The sequence below is a fragment of the Athene cunicularia genome (assembly GCF_003259725.1).
Source record: "Athene cunicularia isolate RWA chromosome 9 unlocalized genomic scaffold, athCun1 chr9_part1, whole genome shotgun sequence".
Taxonomy (NCBI): domain Eukaryota; kingdom Metazoa; phylum Chordata; class Aves; order Strigiformes; family Strigidae; genus Athene; species Athene cunicularia.
The window spans coordinates 4,222,546-4,241,481 of record NW_020799110.1 but is presented as its reverse complement, the minus strand read 5'-3'; the positions used below and the strand labels follow the sequence as shown (position 1 = coordinate 4,241,481).

Sequence of the window (18,936 nt, the reverse complement as noted above, 5' to 3'; positions counted from 1 at the left end):
TAGGACAGCTTGATGAAAGCAACAGAAGAGCCAGTTCTGAGGATCTGATAGTGTACACACTGCAGGGCTTTTATTCTTTTATTTCTTTGTTCTTTTTTCTTTTTTTTTTCCCCCTCAGTTTGAACAAGCTCTAGACTGATTCCATAGACCAAATCCCCATTGCCTACGCATCAGGTGCTTAGCACGAACTAAATTCCTACTGCCCAGGCACCCATCACTGAAACATCTGTCTCAGCATTAGCTTAAAATCATTTGCATGGTGACTCACTGGGATCACTTAAGCCCAAAAGGACAATGATTTGGGAAGCACAGAAAAGAGCTGGATCCGTTCACTTACATTCCCTTCAGTCAAATATCTTGTTTCCTGTCTGTTCTAGTATAATCATCTCAGCAACATTTGATAAATTTTACTCCTTGCCCATCTTCTCTTGAAATAGCTTCCAGGTTCCTCTATAAAGCAGTCTGATTCAGTCCCTTTTCCTATTTCATGCACCAACACTTAATTCTTGTACAGATTTTTACTGATTGTTTTTTCTTAGTGTTATTTTATTTTGCTGTTTTATGGCTGCTGTTAACATTTATTAGAAAAACTATTTTTTATACTCTGCATGTAAGAGCATCGCTGCACATTTTTTGGCAAAGCTGGGAATAGTTGACAAAAAATTGAGGGGGGGGGGGAATAAAAGGAGGAGGAGAGAAAAGGCAGCATAAGAGAGTTAGCAAATTGCTTTTCACTTTTCACATGGTTAAATCCTAAACACTGGTAAATGCCCTTTCGCCGGGGAGAACAGTTCATATTTGATATAAGTACAAGTGTGCTTAATCAGAAAGCCAACACCACAGGCGCTTGCATTTCTTTGCGAGACATTCAAAATCTTCGATGTTTTCATCAGCTGGTGATGGGAATTTTTTTTGCATGAACATGAAAATTAAAGTCACTTGAATGTTTTCACTGAGCAAGTCTTAGCCATTGCACTTTATTCCTCCAGTGGCACTGGGAAATAGAGTGACATTTTGTTAAAGCTCTGTTCCTGCAGGATAGGCAATGAAAGGCAAAGCCTGTAAAACTCACTCAGCAGCCCCTGCCTGCCTACCTGTGGGTTTTCTTCAATATGAGTGAGTCTCTGCTTTGGCAAAAATGAAGGCACATGGTTTTGTGCCATGATATTCCATCTGTGCCTTCTGAATCCATTTCCAGACCAAATCCTCAGTACAACCTTTATTATGATTAATTATTGTGCACAAAAGACTCCCAGCTGTGGTGGTGGCTCCTGCAAGAGGCACTGGCAGCTCCTGGGCAGACTGCTCTGAAGTGGTTGTCTTTCCCCATGGTACATCCACCAGCTCCAGAGCCCGGGAGGATTCTGCAGTAACTTCTTTTGATGATTGCCTGTGGTGACTTTTAGAAAATGCAACCTCTGAATCCCAAGGGCTGACTCTGAATCCCAAGGGCTGTTTACTGTGGAAAATGGATAGAAATGCTGCTTTTATTCAAGATAACCATCAAAAACCTCTTCAGTTTTTAGTAATATATTGAGAGAAAACCTACCACACTGCAGATATGAAACTGGGGGATTTAAAACAAACCAAGGAGGATTGTGTTTTAAAGTTCTGGGTGTCTGAATGCAATTCAGTCTTTCTTATGATCTTGGGCACATCTTTCAATTTCCCAATATCCTTGGTCTGATAACTTAAAGTCTTTCAGGTTGCAGACTGTCTTTGTGCATTTTGTACTGAACCTCCCTTCAGGCAAAAGTGAGAGAATGAGCAGAGAATCGTAACGTTCCTGCAACTGCTAAAATTGCCTCTCCTCCCCAGCTGAGGTCCGCCAGGTCTGCCCGTGGTGCCATGTTCTGTCAGTGCACTGACGTTTTCGTTTCCTATTTCAGCCTGCTGCAGCCCCTGCTAAGGGGATATACGCTTACGGATTGTTTTTGGCGTTAAAATGCCACTACATGATAGGGGGAAAGGGACTGGGAGAAGTCAGGGTTATATCAGGCTTGTATGATTTCCTTCGTGCAAATGAGGATGATGGGAAGAAAAGGCAAGTTTATGGGGTGGGTTAACCCACCAGACATCTTCACGGGGCAGAATAATCACGAGTAGAATGTACTGTTAAGAAACTAATGGAGATTACTGATGAAGAATAATTCTAGCTATTTATAAAATGATGTTTCCTAACATGGTTAATGTGTTAAGGACACTGTTGGAATCAAAACGCCCTTAATATTTTGACTTGTATCCTTGAACTTCGTATTGAGCATATTCTGAACATCATATTACCTTTGAGTTACTGTTATGTACTTAGTATATAGACATATAGCAACACCTGAGGGAGTCTACTGTACGTTACCACTAAGCCAGCTGCTCTGACAACTCTGTTTTTCAAGCAGATGGCACTGTGCTGAATTACCCAATATCCACCGATCGTGGCATCTTCCTGAAAAATTTGCACAGATGTTTATAACGAGATTTTCATGATTACACAACACTTGTACATCCACAGAACGAAGAGGCCTTCTGTTAAGTCTCTCAGACTGAGAAGTTTGCTTCTCTAATGGGACTACAAGAGCCTTCAGCAGTTCCTGAGCTTTCGTAATCATAATGGTCTCTGGGCATGACCCTATGGCAGAGGTTGGTGTGTGCCTACGTGTGTAAGCAAAATAAGCATAACTTCTTCCAGGGTCTTCTATTTTTCCTAAAGTTATATTTCTTTCATGAGACACGTAGGCAGAGAAATCAATCAGCTGTGAATTATAGAAAATAAAGGAGAAACGGCTCTGGAATATTTTTTAGTTTTGCCCTGATGGAGTCATAGTGAGGAAAAATAAAACATGTGACTTGCTGTTGAACAACATTGACTCTGCCCTTCTCCTGCTTGAGCAAAGATATTGGAAAGGTGCGGCCCAGATGCCTTCATTGCACGTGGGCTGCAGTAACCTTTCAAATCTCCTCTCCCACAGGCTCCAGACCCACGCAGAGCCATGAGAGGGCTCCAGTGGATCTGCATTTTTATCTCATGACAAAACACCTAACTATTTCCCCTCAATTCCATAGTTGTGGCATATCCAGGTGCTGTGACCCATTTATTGGAGAATGGACTGGGGCACACTGAACTTGTTTCCTCTGTAACTTCCCACCTGCAGGTCCCAGCGGGGCATGATCTAAGGCTCAATTCTTTCATTCCTATTTTCAACATGCTCAATGAAATTGAAATCTGAAAACTGCAGTGGCTTAAGCTAAACCTTTGAACACGTCTCTGGCATTTTTCATTAGAGATGTGTATCTCTCCTGTGGATGTAGAAACCGAAGGATGGAGGATGATGTTAGTAATAAGGCCTAAAATAAAGAGTGCGAATTGGGACAACTAGGAATTTGAAGAATTTTCACCTTTCAGATACAAATTCTACTTAACGGATTCAAACGAGCTCATTTATCCATCAAACCTCTTAGTTATTCATGGAGTTTGGGTATGAGAGTATATATTGGCGTTGTGAACCTCTCACTGCTTCAATAGGTGATTACCAGCAACCAAGCTAGTTATTCAGATAGCTTTACATCATTTTAAACAGTCAAAGCTTTACTATCTGTCGGAAAGAAAAAGGAAACTGAAATGGAAAACAGCTATATTGTCAATTAATTAATCTTCTGCAGAAATCTGTGAAACCTATAACTTATAATTTAATTAGCTTTATCACGCTCACACAAGATTTCACTTGACACTCCAATTTTGCCTGGTTCCTTACAAGCTAAACACCAGGCTATAACAATGTCATGCAAGACATACTGGGTATACATTAATCATTTTTTATTTTCTTTATTGAATCTGATCCCTAGATGAGACAAAATACTGAGTTATATAAGAGTACCGTAAGGAATTAAGAGTAAGTGAACATTCAAGAGAAATAATAATAATAACTTTATCTTTTAACTGGTTATATTTTCTCATTGGCTTTGATTTCTCAAAAAATTTATAAAACTACAGACCATAATTGTGCTAATAAAGAGGAAATTATATCAACCTATAATTAGAGTAATAAGGAAAAAGGTACAGCAGATCATAATTGAACCAATAAGAGGAAAATATAATCATGCTTAATGGCTTATATGAGTGTTAGTGTCTTCTGTATACTTAATAAATTGGTATCCATTTTCATGGTATGTATCTAAGACACAATTCCTAATATTATCAAATTACCCTTCAGATATGTTGGTGGGAAATTCTGCTCGTCCTGGAAGCTCCTGGAGAGAGGCTTCTTGGAATAACCACAATGAAAACAGAACTTCAAACTGGTCTGACCTTTAGCAACACTTCAGCTCTCCCCAGGTTTCATTAGGGTGTCCCGGCTGTACATTCATGGGTATGCACAGGTGGTGTGTGCAACACCAAGTGTGACATTTGCAGAAGAAGTACAGAAAGAGGAGAAAGGTGAAACCTTCCAGGGTCACCGTAGTTGGGCACGGAAAGATGCTCTGCAAGCAGGGTATACTCAAAAGCAACGGCAATGATATGCACAGTAGAGTAACATCAGTGAAAGCCCCAAAGCTGAGCATCAGTAGTTCCTTGCTGCTGCTGAGCTCCCATCCTCTGTGGTTTTTACCTGAAGATTTCACAGCTTGCAGCTTCGGTGTTTTTGCCTCGGAGTCCTTGAGCTGCTAACTGTCCCCATCTCGGATATCTTACCCCTGTCAGCAGTTTCACCTTTTGTATCTCGTTCGGCTTGAGTCTACTTGTTTTCCTCACAGCTTTTTCTCAAAACATAGCGGTTTTCTCAGAGGTTCGAGCCAAGGTCACACAGATGCTCAGCGTGAAAACTCAGCCAGGGATCAGAGACAGCCAAGCCCCCCCCCGAGGGAGCACAGCAAGGCTGGAGTTTAAAAAAACCCTCCCCATATAGTCATACAAATGGCATTTCAGGGAGTTTAGCTAAAATTTGCCTTTGGATTTTCCTCTCAGCAATTAAAAAAAATAATAATGTTTCCTACTTTTACCCACTATTAGCTTGTAAATATTTCCTCACACATGCACACACTTTTTATGCGATATCCTTTACTTCTAAGTGACATTTGTAGAGCTTTCCAGCCCAGCTGTCCTTTCAGGAGCTCAGGTGCTCTTTTTGAGGCTGTAGATGGCTTGGAAGGGCAGGATCAAACCTAGTGAATGGACTCTTCACGTACAAGTAGACCTTGAAAGCTCAGAGGACACCCTGGGAGAAAAGCATGTGTTTTCCACTAGAAATATCAGATACATCTTTTTACGAACAGTTCTCTCTCTCATAGATTTTTCAGCGCTCTTAGGTAAGTCCTGAAAATAACACAGAATGTGTGTAATTTAGGATAATCATAAGTGTAAACATCTGCATATGCTTAGGTAATGATATCCTGAAGGGCAGTTTAATAATGAACTAAATCATAACAAAAACGTTTGCTATTTCAATAATACATATTGTTTGAATTCTCTAAGCTTCTTAGCCTACTAAATGTTCATCTTTCCTAGAGCTGGCCTTTGCTTTAATTTCTTAAGAGAATTGGACATCTCGTATCAAAATTCTTATGTCGGTGTGACATCTGTTTCATATGTACACATTAAATAATGAAAAGACAATTTTATCTTTGGTGATGAGTTTTAAGAACCTTGCCCTAAATAAAAATTTACATAACCTCAGAAAAACCCCAGCATTATAGATAAGTTGATCGATGGATAGAGATATTTAAAAGTACCAGTGTACATATATATATGTATTTATGTATAATGGCTCATATATATATACACACACACACACATATATATATATTGTGTTCTATCTGCTGGTTTGTACCTCCTTTCCTTTCAAATTCCCAAAGGAAAACTGAGAAACTTACCACTCTACAGAGAATTACTAGAGGCATTAAATGTATTTAATCTCTAATTTTCACTCAGGTATTTTTACTAAGCTAAGTTATAACTAAAATAAGTGTTTCCTCTCACAGCACACAGTGGTGAAACTTTAATTTATATGTTAATTTTTTAATTAAAGGAAAAAATATAGAAGAGGGCTTAGTTTTCTTGAAAAGTACAGCATAATAGTCTAACGTTAGACTAAAGTATTATAGTTGAGAAATAGAACAGTCTAGTCTGTCCTAATGCCCCTCTTCCCTGAAGACATCCAGTTAATTCCAAGGCTGAACTCAGTGTTTCCTACTGCCCAAGAAACAGTTGGAGACAGCTGATTCACTTATCCCACAGTCACCTTGCCGGAGTCCATAGAAATGCTCTGCCTTTTGCATTTAACTGTGTCTGCCTTGGAGCAGGAGGCTGCTTCAGGTGCTGCGGGCGCTGTAAAGGGTACAGAGAGGGGTGAGGAGATGGGCAGGGAGCGGTGGTGACAGCAGATGCAGGGCAACACGGCCAATGCTGGAAAATAAATGAAGCCAGAAACAGCATTTTTAGTGTTTGAGTCTCCTGCTGTTTCTCTACTGCTCAGGGCAGTGATGAGGGTTGAGAATACAATGATTTGTCATAAGCATCAGAAATACCTTATTTAAAAGTGGCCTCTAACAAGGTTTGGGGCTTATGACTCATCCCTTTGATGTCACAGCAAATGTGTGTCACCTGGCCATGTTGCCAAATGGGTTGAAAAGGCACTAGAGAACGTCAGTGAGCGTGCACATCAGAGAACGCTGCAAGCTGCCTTAATTTAAAGAGCACAACTTAGCGCTTCCTGCAGGGAACTGCGCTTGAAAAGTTTTGATCAGTAGGAATTGACACCAGAGTTGGTTCTGACTTAATCAGGTTTTGTTATTAAATATTTCTATTTACATTACTGAGATAACAACCTCGGCTAAGAATTCTGAATTCCCAACTGATATTGGACGCTTTCATGCTAAATGTTTATACAGGTTATATTTATAACCTGGCTTAAGTTTAGACTGGGGCATATTCTCTCCAATGGACACGTCCCTGCAATATACCTATTGAATGTCTGATCTTGACGGTAAATTGTAAAAGGTAGACCATGTTTTCTTGACTTTTTCTCTATTCAAACACTATTTCACATGCTAGCTTTTAAAAATCATTTGTAGTCTCCATGTTAAGGTCTATAAACTTCATACTTAACTTTTTATTTCTGCTTTATTCCTGTTCTATGCATTGCCAAATATTGCTTTTGTGTAATTGAAACAGAGCTGTAGTTTGATTATTAAACAGAGGGAAAGTAATTGTCTTCAGCTCTAATGGGGGAAGCGAAGGCTCTCGGTAGAAGAAAACCTTAAATTGTGAAAAAGTTGCTTTTTTTCAGAGCAGAGCTGGAGAGAAGATGCTGCTGGAGAGAAGATGCAGCCCCACCCCCAAGGGGTGGTTTTCTGGTTTCACTTGGTGGCTCAGGGATATGGGTTTGACAAGACATTTTGTAAGGGGGGGTGTATGTTATTTATTTATCTTCTCCACCCCTCTTCTCTATTATGCTTTTATCTGTACCTCAAAATATTTGCAATTTAAGTATCCCCCCCCCCTCACTGTGGGACGTGATCCCAGCTGTGCTCCGGCTCTGCCCTGCAGTTTAGACTGGCTTTGCACCTGCAGTTCTGAATTCTGGTGGAAGTGATGCTGAGGAGGTGCAGGCAGAAGGAGGGTATCAGGTGTGCTGAGCAGCATGGGTGACTGCCTATTTGAAGCTTAAGCGAGAGAAAGCAGCGTGTGACACCATATGGGTACCACTTTTAACCCCAACATCAGAAGAGGACTACGCGGATTTCTGCCGTAGCCTACAGATGGCCATGAATCAAGGAATACAACTAATGCCTGCCAGTTGTTGACATGTCTGTGCGGAGAACGCTCCTTTTTTTATCTGCCACGGTTGCTTAAACCCAATAATAACTACTCATCTTACAGTGAGAATAAAAGTTTGAGGTATTTTAAAACGGTGGTAAACTTGAGCTGTACAATAGCAAAAAAAGTACAGGTGAGATCGGTGATCTAAGCAAGATGAAGGAAAGAGAGGCAGGGTTTTGATTTCATTATACTTATAATTCTGTTTATCTTTCTAGATTATAAAATAGTTGCCCTGTGCTAAAACCAAATTACCACGTCTTCCCTTTCCTATAAAAGGCTCATGCCTGATTTTCTCCAAACTGGGTTTCTCTCTGTAGCATTTCTCCAACTATAGCATTAGCCTTTGAGCAGATGTCAGATAGTAAGGAACGGCTGCCTGCAGATCAAGTTGCTGCTGCCAACTCTCGCGAGCTTTGTGTCAGAAACAGTTGATTATAATGTCAGTACTGTCCAATTTACAGGCTTAAAGCAGCAGCTGCATCCTGCATTTTCCCTGAAGTATTCAAAGATCCTGACTCTTAAAAACTTTGTAGTTCTTGTAATAGAAGTGGGGTAAGTGATTCTCTATTTACCCGTCTCTGTCTGCCAGGATAATTTACAGTTCAGCTTGATTTGCACGGGGATTGTGATCTTTTAAAATGTTATGCTCTGCCCATTTGTTGCTCTCTTGGGAAAACTCACTCTGCTCTGCAAATGGAACGAGTAAGCAGGCGTGTGTATCAGACCTTGCTATTATTCAAGGGATCCTGGGCTAAGTAAATTAAGCTGAGCTAGAAATCACTTATTAATTCAACCATCTTTTCTATTTAAACAGTGATTATATAGGCTTGTGTATAGATTTTTTGGCTGGGCAAAGATTTGCAAGGAGAGGAAATAGTCATTGAAATAAATTGGGTTGCCTTGCTGAACAAGAATACAAAAGTTAGTCTGTTTAACTTTTGCTGGAGGAGACTACTACAGAAGCAGCTTTTTAAAGCATGCAAATACATTATATGATATATCGCTGTTCAGTTAAGGTTGATGAGCTAAAGCAATCTTCTGACCCTTTTGTTCTCACGGCAATAATCAAGCAACGTTTGTTTTGCTCAGTACGCTTTACGTTGTTCAGTTTGCTTTAATGCAGCATTAAAAACCTTATTAAATGCAATATTTGCCATACATTCAAGGTGTGATAATAACCCTTTCTCACTTGCTACTTCTGTTAATATTAGCAGAGTAACTCGAGACTAGACAAGCCCTCACATTCAGTAGTACAAAACTTCTGTGGTTTTCAAGCTTGATCTGTTTCAAACTTTTCCTTTAAAATGTCACCCGGCCTTTTGCAGGGCTAATTAAAAATGTACAGGCACAATTTTTTTGTTAGTCTTTTTCTTCCTAAAATTCTCGTCTGCAGTTTCTCAGGGTCAAAAGTTATGCTTCTGTGTTTTGCAGTGTTTTCCTCCCATCCCATCCCATTCCTTTTTAATTAACAGGAAAGTACAGAAGGGAATTAATTTTAATTACTATTTAGATATTAAAAGCTTTAAGAACTTTAATGTCTCTCCCTGTTCTTGGTGTTATTTTCTGTTCTTCATCATGACAATGTTTGAAATCTCTTATTATTTCCAGCTTGTTGTTGTGGTTCAGTCCTGGGTGACAAGTTAGAAGTGAGTATGTGAAGAGAGATGGTGTCAGTGAAACAACAGACGTAGAGAAATTACTTCTCCCATCTCACAGTGCTGTGCATTGGGTGCAAAAATACCCAGCTAGAGCCCTCCTATTAACATTTCTCACGGCCACCCCAGTTGCCTTGGTTGACTGTGAGATAGCACGAAAGAGTTCAGCCCTAAGCTAATCTTTACATACCTTTTCTCACCCAGCTCTTACAAGATTTTTTTACAGGAATGAGTGGAAAAAAAAATAAAATAAAGGCTGGCACATGGAGTGGGAGTTAAATGCCACTAAATGATGTGAGCCTCCTGTGTGGGTGCTGCAGGCTGCTGGAGAGAGCCTCTGCTTACCCAAACTCCCCAGGAGCTGCTGGACCATGCGAGTCGTCCAGCTCACATCTCTAAAGCTTGGCATACGTGGGGACGTTTGCAGCTGAAGGTGGAGAGTGTTAGACCAACTCTGAAATCTATCGCTCCCATTCACCAAATTATCTTTTTTTTTTTTTTTAATAGACAAAATCATCAATGCTTATGTTTTCAATTCATCTGTTTTCTCTTTAGATGAATGCTAAAAATATTGCCTCTGAAGATTCTTCCCTCCTCCTTTGATGCTATCTCAAAGTTAGGAACCTCTGCCCCAAACCTTCCTCTTTTTCCCCCCTGTGTATTCTTAGCTGATTTCCAAGAATATGTAAACAAGAAGGAGGAGCTCAGATGAGCCCACAGCTGTAGTTTCCACAGAAATTAGCCTCATTCCTTTTAAGGACACAAGTGCTTCTTATTAACAAAGAATGGCCTGTTTAAAGTGGCAGGACAGAGTACACTATGTACGACAGCGCAACAGGCAAGAAAATAGAAGGAAGCTTTGTTTACATTTTCAAGTATGTAAGCTATAGAGATGGGTTTACGCAAATAGTCTTTTTTTCTGACTTTCACTTTCAAGGGGAAGATACTGGAGTTTTTCTAGTATTTGAAATGGTTGGGGTAAATAGGACTTCAGTATCCTTAAATATGACACATAATCAAAAATCTATACCCTTAGCTATAATATCAATGATCACTTTGAAAAGTTCTCCAGGCCATACTTAAATTATCAAGCACCACCTTCATATATTAAAAATTCCTCAGCCTTTTAGCATTTTAATCTTCATTCTAAGCAGTAGTAGTATTACTGCTTCTCACAATGGTTATAAACTTGGTTAAGTTGCTTTAGAGAAAAAAGATCTTGAAAGCAATTTTTCATTTAGGTCTTTGCATCTCTCTGTACACAGTTGCCCACAGGAGCTGACAAACTGACAGCCAGCTCAGAGGTTCTTCATGTACTTCACTTGTTACAACACCTTCAGATCCCAAGACATCTGAGCAGGAGTTTATAGCGATGCCACCTCAGTGGTTTTGTCCAGGCATCTACTGTGACACAAGTTCAAAACTTAACGTGGACCTGGAGATACTTGGATTAAAACTTGGCTTCAAGTTCCTTTTCAGTGTTCATGGGGATGCGTGTTTATGTGTGGAAAAATCTGTGTCTAGTGATGTTTGTTATCACTCTTCATTGATTTGAGAATACAAATTGCCAGAGTAACCTCTAACAGAATAACGGCTAGTCGGGCATGGCGTTTTCTGTCTTGGATCATAAAATGTCCTGTTCATCCTGCCAGTGGAAATGCAAGTGGTTAAGTCATCTGCTAACTGAAGTAGTCAGCGTCTGCTTATATGACTTTACCTTCCCTGGTCTGGCTCTTCAGTTCTATGCTTTTTTAATTTTTTTAGTTAGACAGTTTTTCTGCAGCACTGTACCAAACACTAAACACAACCTTTCCAACACAACGAACTAACAAGAACTGATGGTTAAAGTCTGCTGAGCTTTGGGTGGCAGCACCATCTTATTTTCAATGCCCTTGGGATGACCTACACCCTTTCTGAATAAACTATTTTGGCTCCGGTACTAACACATTGCAATACTAATTCTGAATTTCTTTTTCCCTGTGTTTCAGATATCATGATTTGGACAAATGGTACGAGTCTCTATACCAGATTTTTTATGTGGCTTCTCCTGTATATGTTCATCAGGAAGGTAATGGCTGAAGATAACATCATTACAACCACGAAAGGCAGAGTCAGAGGGATGAACCTGCAGGTACTGGGGGGGACTGTGACAGCCTTCCTTGGAATACCTTATGGACAGCCACCCATTGGTAGACTGAGATTTCAAAAACCAGAACCTCGTGAGAAGTGGTCAGATGTCTGGGATGCCACAAAACACGCAAACTCTTGTTACCAGCTTCTAGACACAACTTACCCCGGATTTCCTGGATCAGAGATGTGGAATCCAAAAACTCACCTAAGTGAAGACTGCTTATACCTTAATGTATGGATTCCTTCTCCCAAACCCAAGAACGCAACGGTCATGGTGTGGATATATGGTGGTGGCTTTGAGACTGGGTCATCTTCCCTACCGGTCTATGATGGCAAGTTTCTGGCCAGGGTAGAAAGAGTCATTGTAGTTTCCATGAACTACAGGACTGGTGCATTAGGATTTTTGGCTTTGCCAGGAAACCAGGAAGCTCCTGGAAATGCAGGTTTGTTTGATCAAAGACTGGCACTTCAGTGGGTCCAGGAGAACATAGCAGCCTTCGGAGGCAATCCGAAGAGTGTGACTATATTTGGAGAGAGCGCTGGCTCCGCCTCTGTCAGCTACCATATCCTTTCTCCTAAAAGCCATCCTTTATTCACAAGAGCCATCATGCAAAGTGGAGCTGCAAATGCCCCTTGGGCTGCAGTAACAGCATCTGAAGCCAGAAACAGAACGTTGGCTTTAGCTAAACAACTCCAGTGTCCCACCAGCAATGAGACAGAGCTAATTCTCTGCCTCCAAGACAAGGACCCAAAGGATATACTGGAGAATGAAATTTTTGCTGTAACATATGACTCTATTTTACGAATATATTTCTGTCCAACTGTGGATGGTGATTTTCTCTCAGACATGCCAGAAACGTTGATTGAGAATGGCCTTTTCAAACAAACACAGATCTTAGTCGGTGTTAATAAAGATGAAGGATCAGCATTTCTAGTATATGGAGTCCCTGGCTTCAGCAAGGATAGTGATAGCTTGATCAATAAAACACAGTTTGAAGCAGCTTTATCTGTGTCCTTCCCAGAAGCAAGCCAACTTGCAATAGAATCAATCATTTTTCAGTACACAGATTGGGAAAATGAGCAAAAGCCAGAACATTACCGTGATGCCATGGATGATGTTATTGGTGACTACAATATCATATGTCCTGCGGTGGAATTCACCAAAAAGTTTGCACAATTAGGACACAACGCATTCTTTTATTTCTTTGAACACCGATCCTCAAAGCTCCCTTGGCCAGAGTGGATGGGAGTAATGCATGGTTATGAGATCGAGTTCGTGTTCGGATTGCCCCTAGAGAGAAGAGTGAATTACACCAAAGCTGAAGAAATTTTAAGCCGGTCCATGTTGAGATACTGGGCAACTTTTGCGAAAACCGGGTAAGTTTACTGTGGAAGTTGGTTTGATTGGTCTTTGCTTATTATTTCACAGGTGGAAAAAACTTAACTTTTGGTGGTGATTTGAAGCCCGATCAGAATGATAAGGAAGGATTAATTGTTTGGCTATCCGGAATTCTTATTTTAGTTCTGATAAAATCATTGTCTGAGTAAAATAAACTGTTGCGTAACTCACTGTATTGGATGAACTTAAGGAAACAATGTGTATCCACCCATAAAAGCAAATGCAAAACTTTTTTTTTTTTTTTTTTTGTGCCATGACAGCAGCTGTTACAAAGGAAGGTAATGGTTTCAAGTTTTAGAAACAAAATATTTCCGATTCTGGGAAAGACTTCCAACAGTAGAAGTAGGAGCAAAAAGCCCAATTTCCTTTAAGATGTAATTTTCTCAGAACATGCAGGTGTATAATATGGAGGTATATTATGTTCACATGATGAAGTGATTGGGATTTCAGGCTGCTCTTTTCAGAAAGCCTATCTTCCCATGTGTGCCGTAAGTATAATCCCGGGTTTCACTGAAGCCAATGACAAATCACTTGCTATTTCCATTAGACTCATCTTTAAGTGAAATATGTCTTAGTCCGTATAAGAAGCAAATAAACATATTTCATTTAGATGTTTGAAATGGATTAAATACAACCCCTCATTCAGTCTATTTAGCTGGAGTCCAAGAGAAGCGAGACAGCCCTTGTGCCGCACGGCAGGGTTGTGGGGTTCGCTCACTGCGATATTCAGTTTGAAATTAAAACATTTCAGCGTGGTAAGAAAACCAGCTGCTGCCACAGTTATGTATGATTAGTCTCAGGGCTGAAAGCCTGATGGGATAGCAGGTTTCTTGTCTTCGCTGAAGCCCAGTTTGTGCTCTCTCCTGAGAAAATTACGTATATCAAAATCTGAACTAATGAAAACATAGAATCAAACACTTAATTCACACTTCAGAAATGTTTAAATAACTAAAATTTTTAAATCCTGCTTTAATTTTACTTCCATGGTGGACTCTTCTTTTGGTTTGTGAAGGATATGTAGGCTTGTAAAGATGGAAATCAACTTTGGAAAAGGATCTAATTATTTTTCTTAATAGATTAGAAATCAGAGGAGACCACTGTGCTCATTTAGTTCATAAAACCTAACACAAAACGCAGGTGGGACATATATATTTCCAGTGATGGAAAGTCCAGAACAAATGTTGGTAGGTTGTTCTAAAGCTTCATTCCACTTAAAATGTTTACAGTTATAAAAGGAGGTTTTGCGTTTTGCCTGTTCTCCTCCTCCATTTTCCAGAGGCGCTATTTTGTTTGACAATTTCTAAGCTTTACTTTATGCTTTGCGTTCCATATAGAGATAGTTCTAATATCTATTCAAATAACTCTTCATCCTTTTTTTTTTCTTTTTTTTTCCTTTTTTTTTTTTTTTTAAATAAAAGAGGTTATACTCCTGAGGCTTTCACTGTAATCCATTTTTTCAAGTCCTTAAATAATAATTATGCATCTTCTCCAAAACTGTGATTCATCAACACCTTGTTGGAGCTTTCCTTGTTGGAATTAAACACTGCCCTCCCCAAAGAGCCCTAATTACCGCTGTCATCCATCCCCTCTAGTTCAACCTGATATTCCCCTGTTTACTCATCCAAGGAAAGGAATATTTGCCTTGACCGTGGTGTTATGCCAAGGGCTGTTGGGTGCCTGCCGGGCACTCAGCCGCCGCCTGACCCCTGCCTGGTCCCTTCGTGTCACACTCCAGGGTGGACTCACAGCTTATTTTTATGTGCATTCCCTTTTTTTTTTTTTGAACAGATTTGCTCATCAATAGGTGTGATTGACTGTTTGCCTTGTTTGCCTTGATACACGGGAATATTAATTACATAAACAACTTCTATCCCCTTTATATGATGGAGCCTGTAATTTTTTTTTACTCTAAGTGATGAACAGATTAAAACTCAGAAAATGACTACACAGATAGCTATACTCATCCATGCGTAATGTTTAACACAGGTTTTATTCTTGTAAAATTTAATCTAAAATTTAATCTATGAGCTCTTCCTGCTTCCCTCTTTACTCGGAGCCTGATGACACCACTCCATATGAATTTGGTGTGAAAGACCACAGCACAGAGGAAAGCATTCAGCAGGCGTGTACATCCTGGAATTGAGCTTGCGGTTGATTTATTAGTGCCAAAAATGCATCTGATAGATTGCCAGGATGAAGTCTTCACAATGAGGTCAGGTAAAGCCTGGTAATGATTCGTGCATCCTGAAGACATGTTAGGACAACATTGCTTTGAAGCTGGTGTCATTAGGCCCTTAGTGGAGAGTAAACTGGGTGAAGGTTTCTTATTACATCCTGCAGCTTTACAACCTCCCATACAGGAGCCTGCAGTCAGAATCGTATGCCAGAGATAGCAGATCTTTCTATTAAACAGAACTATTTCTTAGCAAGAAAAGAGAAATTCAGATCTATATTAGATTTTGCAGGGCAATATTTGCATTTCTGTGACCTCTTAGTTTCCACTGTATTATATATATTTAATTATTATGTATATATGTATATAATTTTTATGTGTGTATATATATATATAAAAATCTCAATAATCTGCTGTGCAGAATACACTGTCCCTGTCACTGTAGCTAGCTAAAATTAGACAACATAAGGTACATTCAGGTTTATGTTTATAGAAGACAGTCCCATCATCTAGTCTGATTATCATTCGCACTATAATTAGATTAGCCTACAGATTGAATTGCAAGTGGTTTCCACAGCAAACAGCAAATAATCCCTCCCTCTGCTTCAACCACAAGTATCCAAACCATCACTATCAGGGTAAACAATATAATCATGCAATTTATGTAACACTAAAAGATCAGATCAGTATTAAATCATTATGTGACACTTCCATCATCAAAACAAAACACAAGACCCCTAAGGCTCTATAGCAAATCGTACACAGTGTACGATAAGTGGAAAAATAATTAAAATTGTTAATAATTCTGAAATAGCTGAGCCTTGTTTTCCTGGGACTTTTGAGCACGCTGTAAACATTTGTAAAGATCTGGGGAAGCCCCATTTGACATAATGTTTCTCGTAAACTCTGACACAATCAAAGGGCAAATATCTGAGGGGAAAATTACTTCACCGTTGATGTCTCCAGCAGATAACAAGAAAATCAAGCAAAAAGATGAAAATCAAAAATAGTGTACAGCGCGATTTTTAGTGAGGGTGTTTGACCTAATATTCTAATGTGCAGATGTACAAAAGCACAAGGGAGGGAAGAGCAGCCTGCAGAGGAAAAGAGATAAGGTAGAGCCAACAAAAGCTGAAAGGAAGCGGGTTTTCTCCTGTTACTTTCTGGTTTGGAGGGTCTGAGAGGTGACTCAGCTCACTGCCCGCGGAGCGGTGTGCTCCACGGCACCGCTGGCACCACAGCCTCTCGCTCTGCGTTTCTCAAGAGGGGTCTCCAAGCCCATACGTTGACCTTACTGATCTCTGGTTTTCATTCTCACATGAGTACTAGGAATAGAAGCGGTGATATGAAAAGTCAAAGGTCCAAACGCCTGGTAATAGTATTTTCCAGTTCTGAGAAATATCTACTGTCATGTAAGAACAAAAGAAAAGATGTTAGGGAGAAAAAGAGAAGTGACTCCTTCAAAGGATCCCAAGAGTGTATGTGAAATTCTTGATTTTTACATTTCTCTAGTAAACAAAACAAGACTGTCAGCCAGCCCAAGAGCTTCCCACTCAACCACCACCTCCATCAATAGCTCATGTAATCTGCCAATTCTCTAGGCACTTCTTATTTCACATCCTTGCTAAAAATAAACATCAGTGATAACTGACCATTTTTGCTGGAAAATTAACAGGGTTAAAGATTTTCTGGGTTTGAATGTGAGTGGGGAATGGGTAACATAGAGGATTCAGTAGGAGACAGGAACAGACATTTTGCCTGTGAGGCCTGAAGTTAGCTGCTGGCGTTACACACCAATACTATCTGAGTACCCAGGGGAATAGTGTCATTTTTAGGAATCTGCCATATATTTACATGGTCTGTAGCTTCTGTGAAGACCCTGCTGAAGTAGCCTTCTTTGACAATAAGCCACTGCTTTTCAGTCATGCAATTCCCTGCAGATTCATTATCCAGAACAGGATTCAGCGGCGTGGGAACCCCTGGGAACTCTGGATACCATAAGTACCTCTGTTAACTGCATGTAGGGACAGGCTGCTAATCACTGTCTGCACTATTTACCCATATAAATAATGTTACTTCATATCACGTAGGCTGAAAAGAATGAATAAAAGAAACTACCTCATGGGTCTGACTGTTCAAGCAGTTAACTTGGAGCGCCTTGAAGAAAGGGCAGACTGAGAGGCCCATAAGGTTCCTGGTAGTGACGTTTAGGATCAGCCCTTTGGCCTACTTCCATCCGTGAAGTCAGTCTTGAGGTGGATACTGATGTCCTTTAAGGTGCAGAGAAAGGTAACTATTAATAAACTGCCAATAAATTCCTGGGATTGCAAGACAAAAGCTTTGAGCTGTGGCCATTTTTTTTTTTTTTTTCCATCACTTGAACACTTCTGGGGTTTCATTATCACTACAGTTTTTAATGACTGAACTTTTGGTATCAAGTAAGGTGGACCAAGTATCCCAGCTGTTCCTAGTGCTATTAGTATCATTTCATAAAACACTTTTTTTGCATGTAGTTGAGCCTTGAAATAACATTTTCATCACACCCTCAAAGAATCTCTGTTCTACCAGTGAGGGGAGAAAGATGGTTATTACTGGTGCCATCTGAATATATGAAGTATAATAAAATATTTCGGTTATAGGAAAGAACAGATTCCAAAATTGATGTTCTTGATCTACATTTTGATTTTAAAAATCCTCCATTTACCCTGACCTAGGGTCTCCCCAGCTGAGTCTTGTATTTAAAAACGTTGGCAGTAGAATATCAACGTTGGCCTTAAAATAATTTGATAAAATTCCAGACATCATCAAAATTAGACAAAGGCAAAGAGATGTGGCCAAATTGTATTCAGCAGCAAACCGTAGTGTGGTATCATATGGAAGGGTTGGATGAGGCTCAGTATGATTATGTTGGTGTGTAAGTAAAGTTCATTTTAACAATATTATGTCAGATTTCAGTGGCCTTCTCCTGAATGCTTTCTGGAACCCTTTATGTGACAACCATGATGAAAGAATTTGAATTTCTTTTTTTTAAACAGTTTTAAAATTCATTTCTCTGCTGCACTTTTGTTATCCTTCGGGAAGCTTTTGAAAGTAAGCAAGTGACACTAACAGGTACTATCAGTCATAAGCAGCAGAATGCTCTGCTAACTCTAGTAAAAGGAAGTTTTATTTATCATGAAAAAATATATGGCATCCCAAATCAGTGGTTGCTAGGTTATGCCTTTTGCGTTACTTTATTCATTAGATTTGGTAACTGTATTCTTTAGACATGAGTGACGTATAGTGACAAGAAGACTGACAAATCAGATGAGATGAAAACTCAAATAAGAATATAGTGGAACATACAAAGATAATATTTTTAAGGCTTTGTGAAAAATGTTTCAGATAAAAGGCAACCAGCAAAACTTGTCTCACTGCCAATTTTACAACTGCTAAAACAAATCTTTGCAGCTTTTTCTATAAAGTGAAGCCTTTGAAATATTTCCTCCCATGTTTTAGGGGAATTTGTGAGGCTTTGATTGTCCCACTAAAGCTCTGAAGCACTTTGCCTGGTTATTATTGCCTTTCCCTGATGTTCCACTGGTAGACATATAATAAATTTCAGTGCTTTTGTTACCAACTTATCACAACATGTTTATAGAGAGTAGTTTCAGAACAGTGAGAACAGAAACAACAGCCTCATAGAGAGTCCAGACAGCAGCTTGAACTGGGGACCTATATACTCTGTGTATGGAAGGGAATGAATATAATGGGGGGGGGGGGGGGGGGG

The 18,936-nt window shown here is 39.7% G+C and overlaps 1 protein-coding gene across 4 annotated transcripts in view; it reads left to right on the top strand.

The window, feature by feature from the left end:
* Window positions 1-18,936, top strand: part of BCHE (butyrylcholinesterase) — a 54,419-nt gene that overhangs the window by 12,688 nt on the left and 22,795 nt on the right. For 2 of the 4 annotated variants that reach the window (XM_026855162.1, XM_026855166.1), the window contains exons 1-2: window positions 8,411-8,512; window positions 11,454-12,972. In XM_026855162.1, coding sequence (XP_026710963.1) covers window positions 8,449-8,512; window positions 11,454-12,972 — 1,583 coding nt within the window. In that variant the 5' untranslated portion in view covers window positions 8,411-8,448. Of the gene's footprint in view, window positions 1-8,226; window positions 8,363-8,410; window positions 8,513-11,453; window positions 12,973-18,936 lie in introns of those variants that run through there. The other 2 variants (XM_026855163.1, XM_026855164.1) reach the window with 2 other exon arrangements.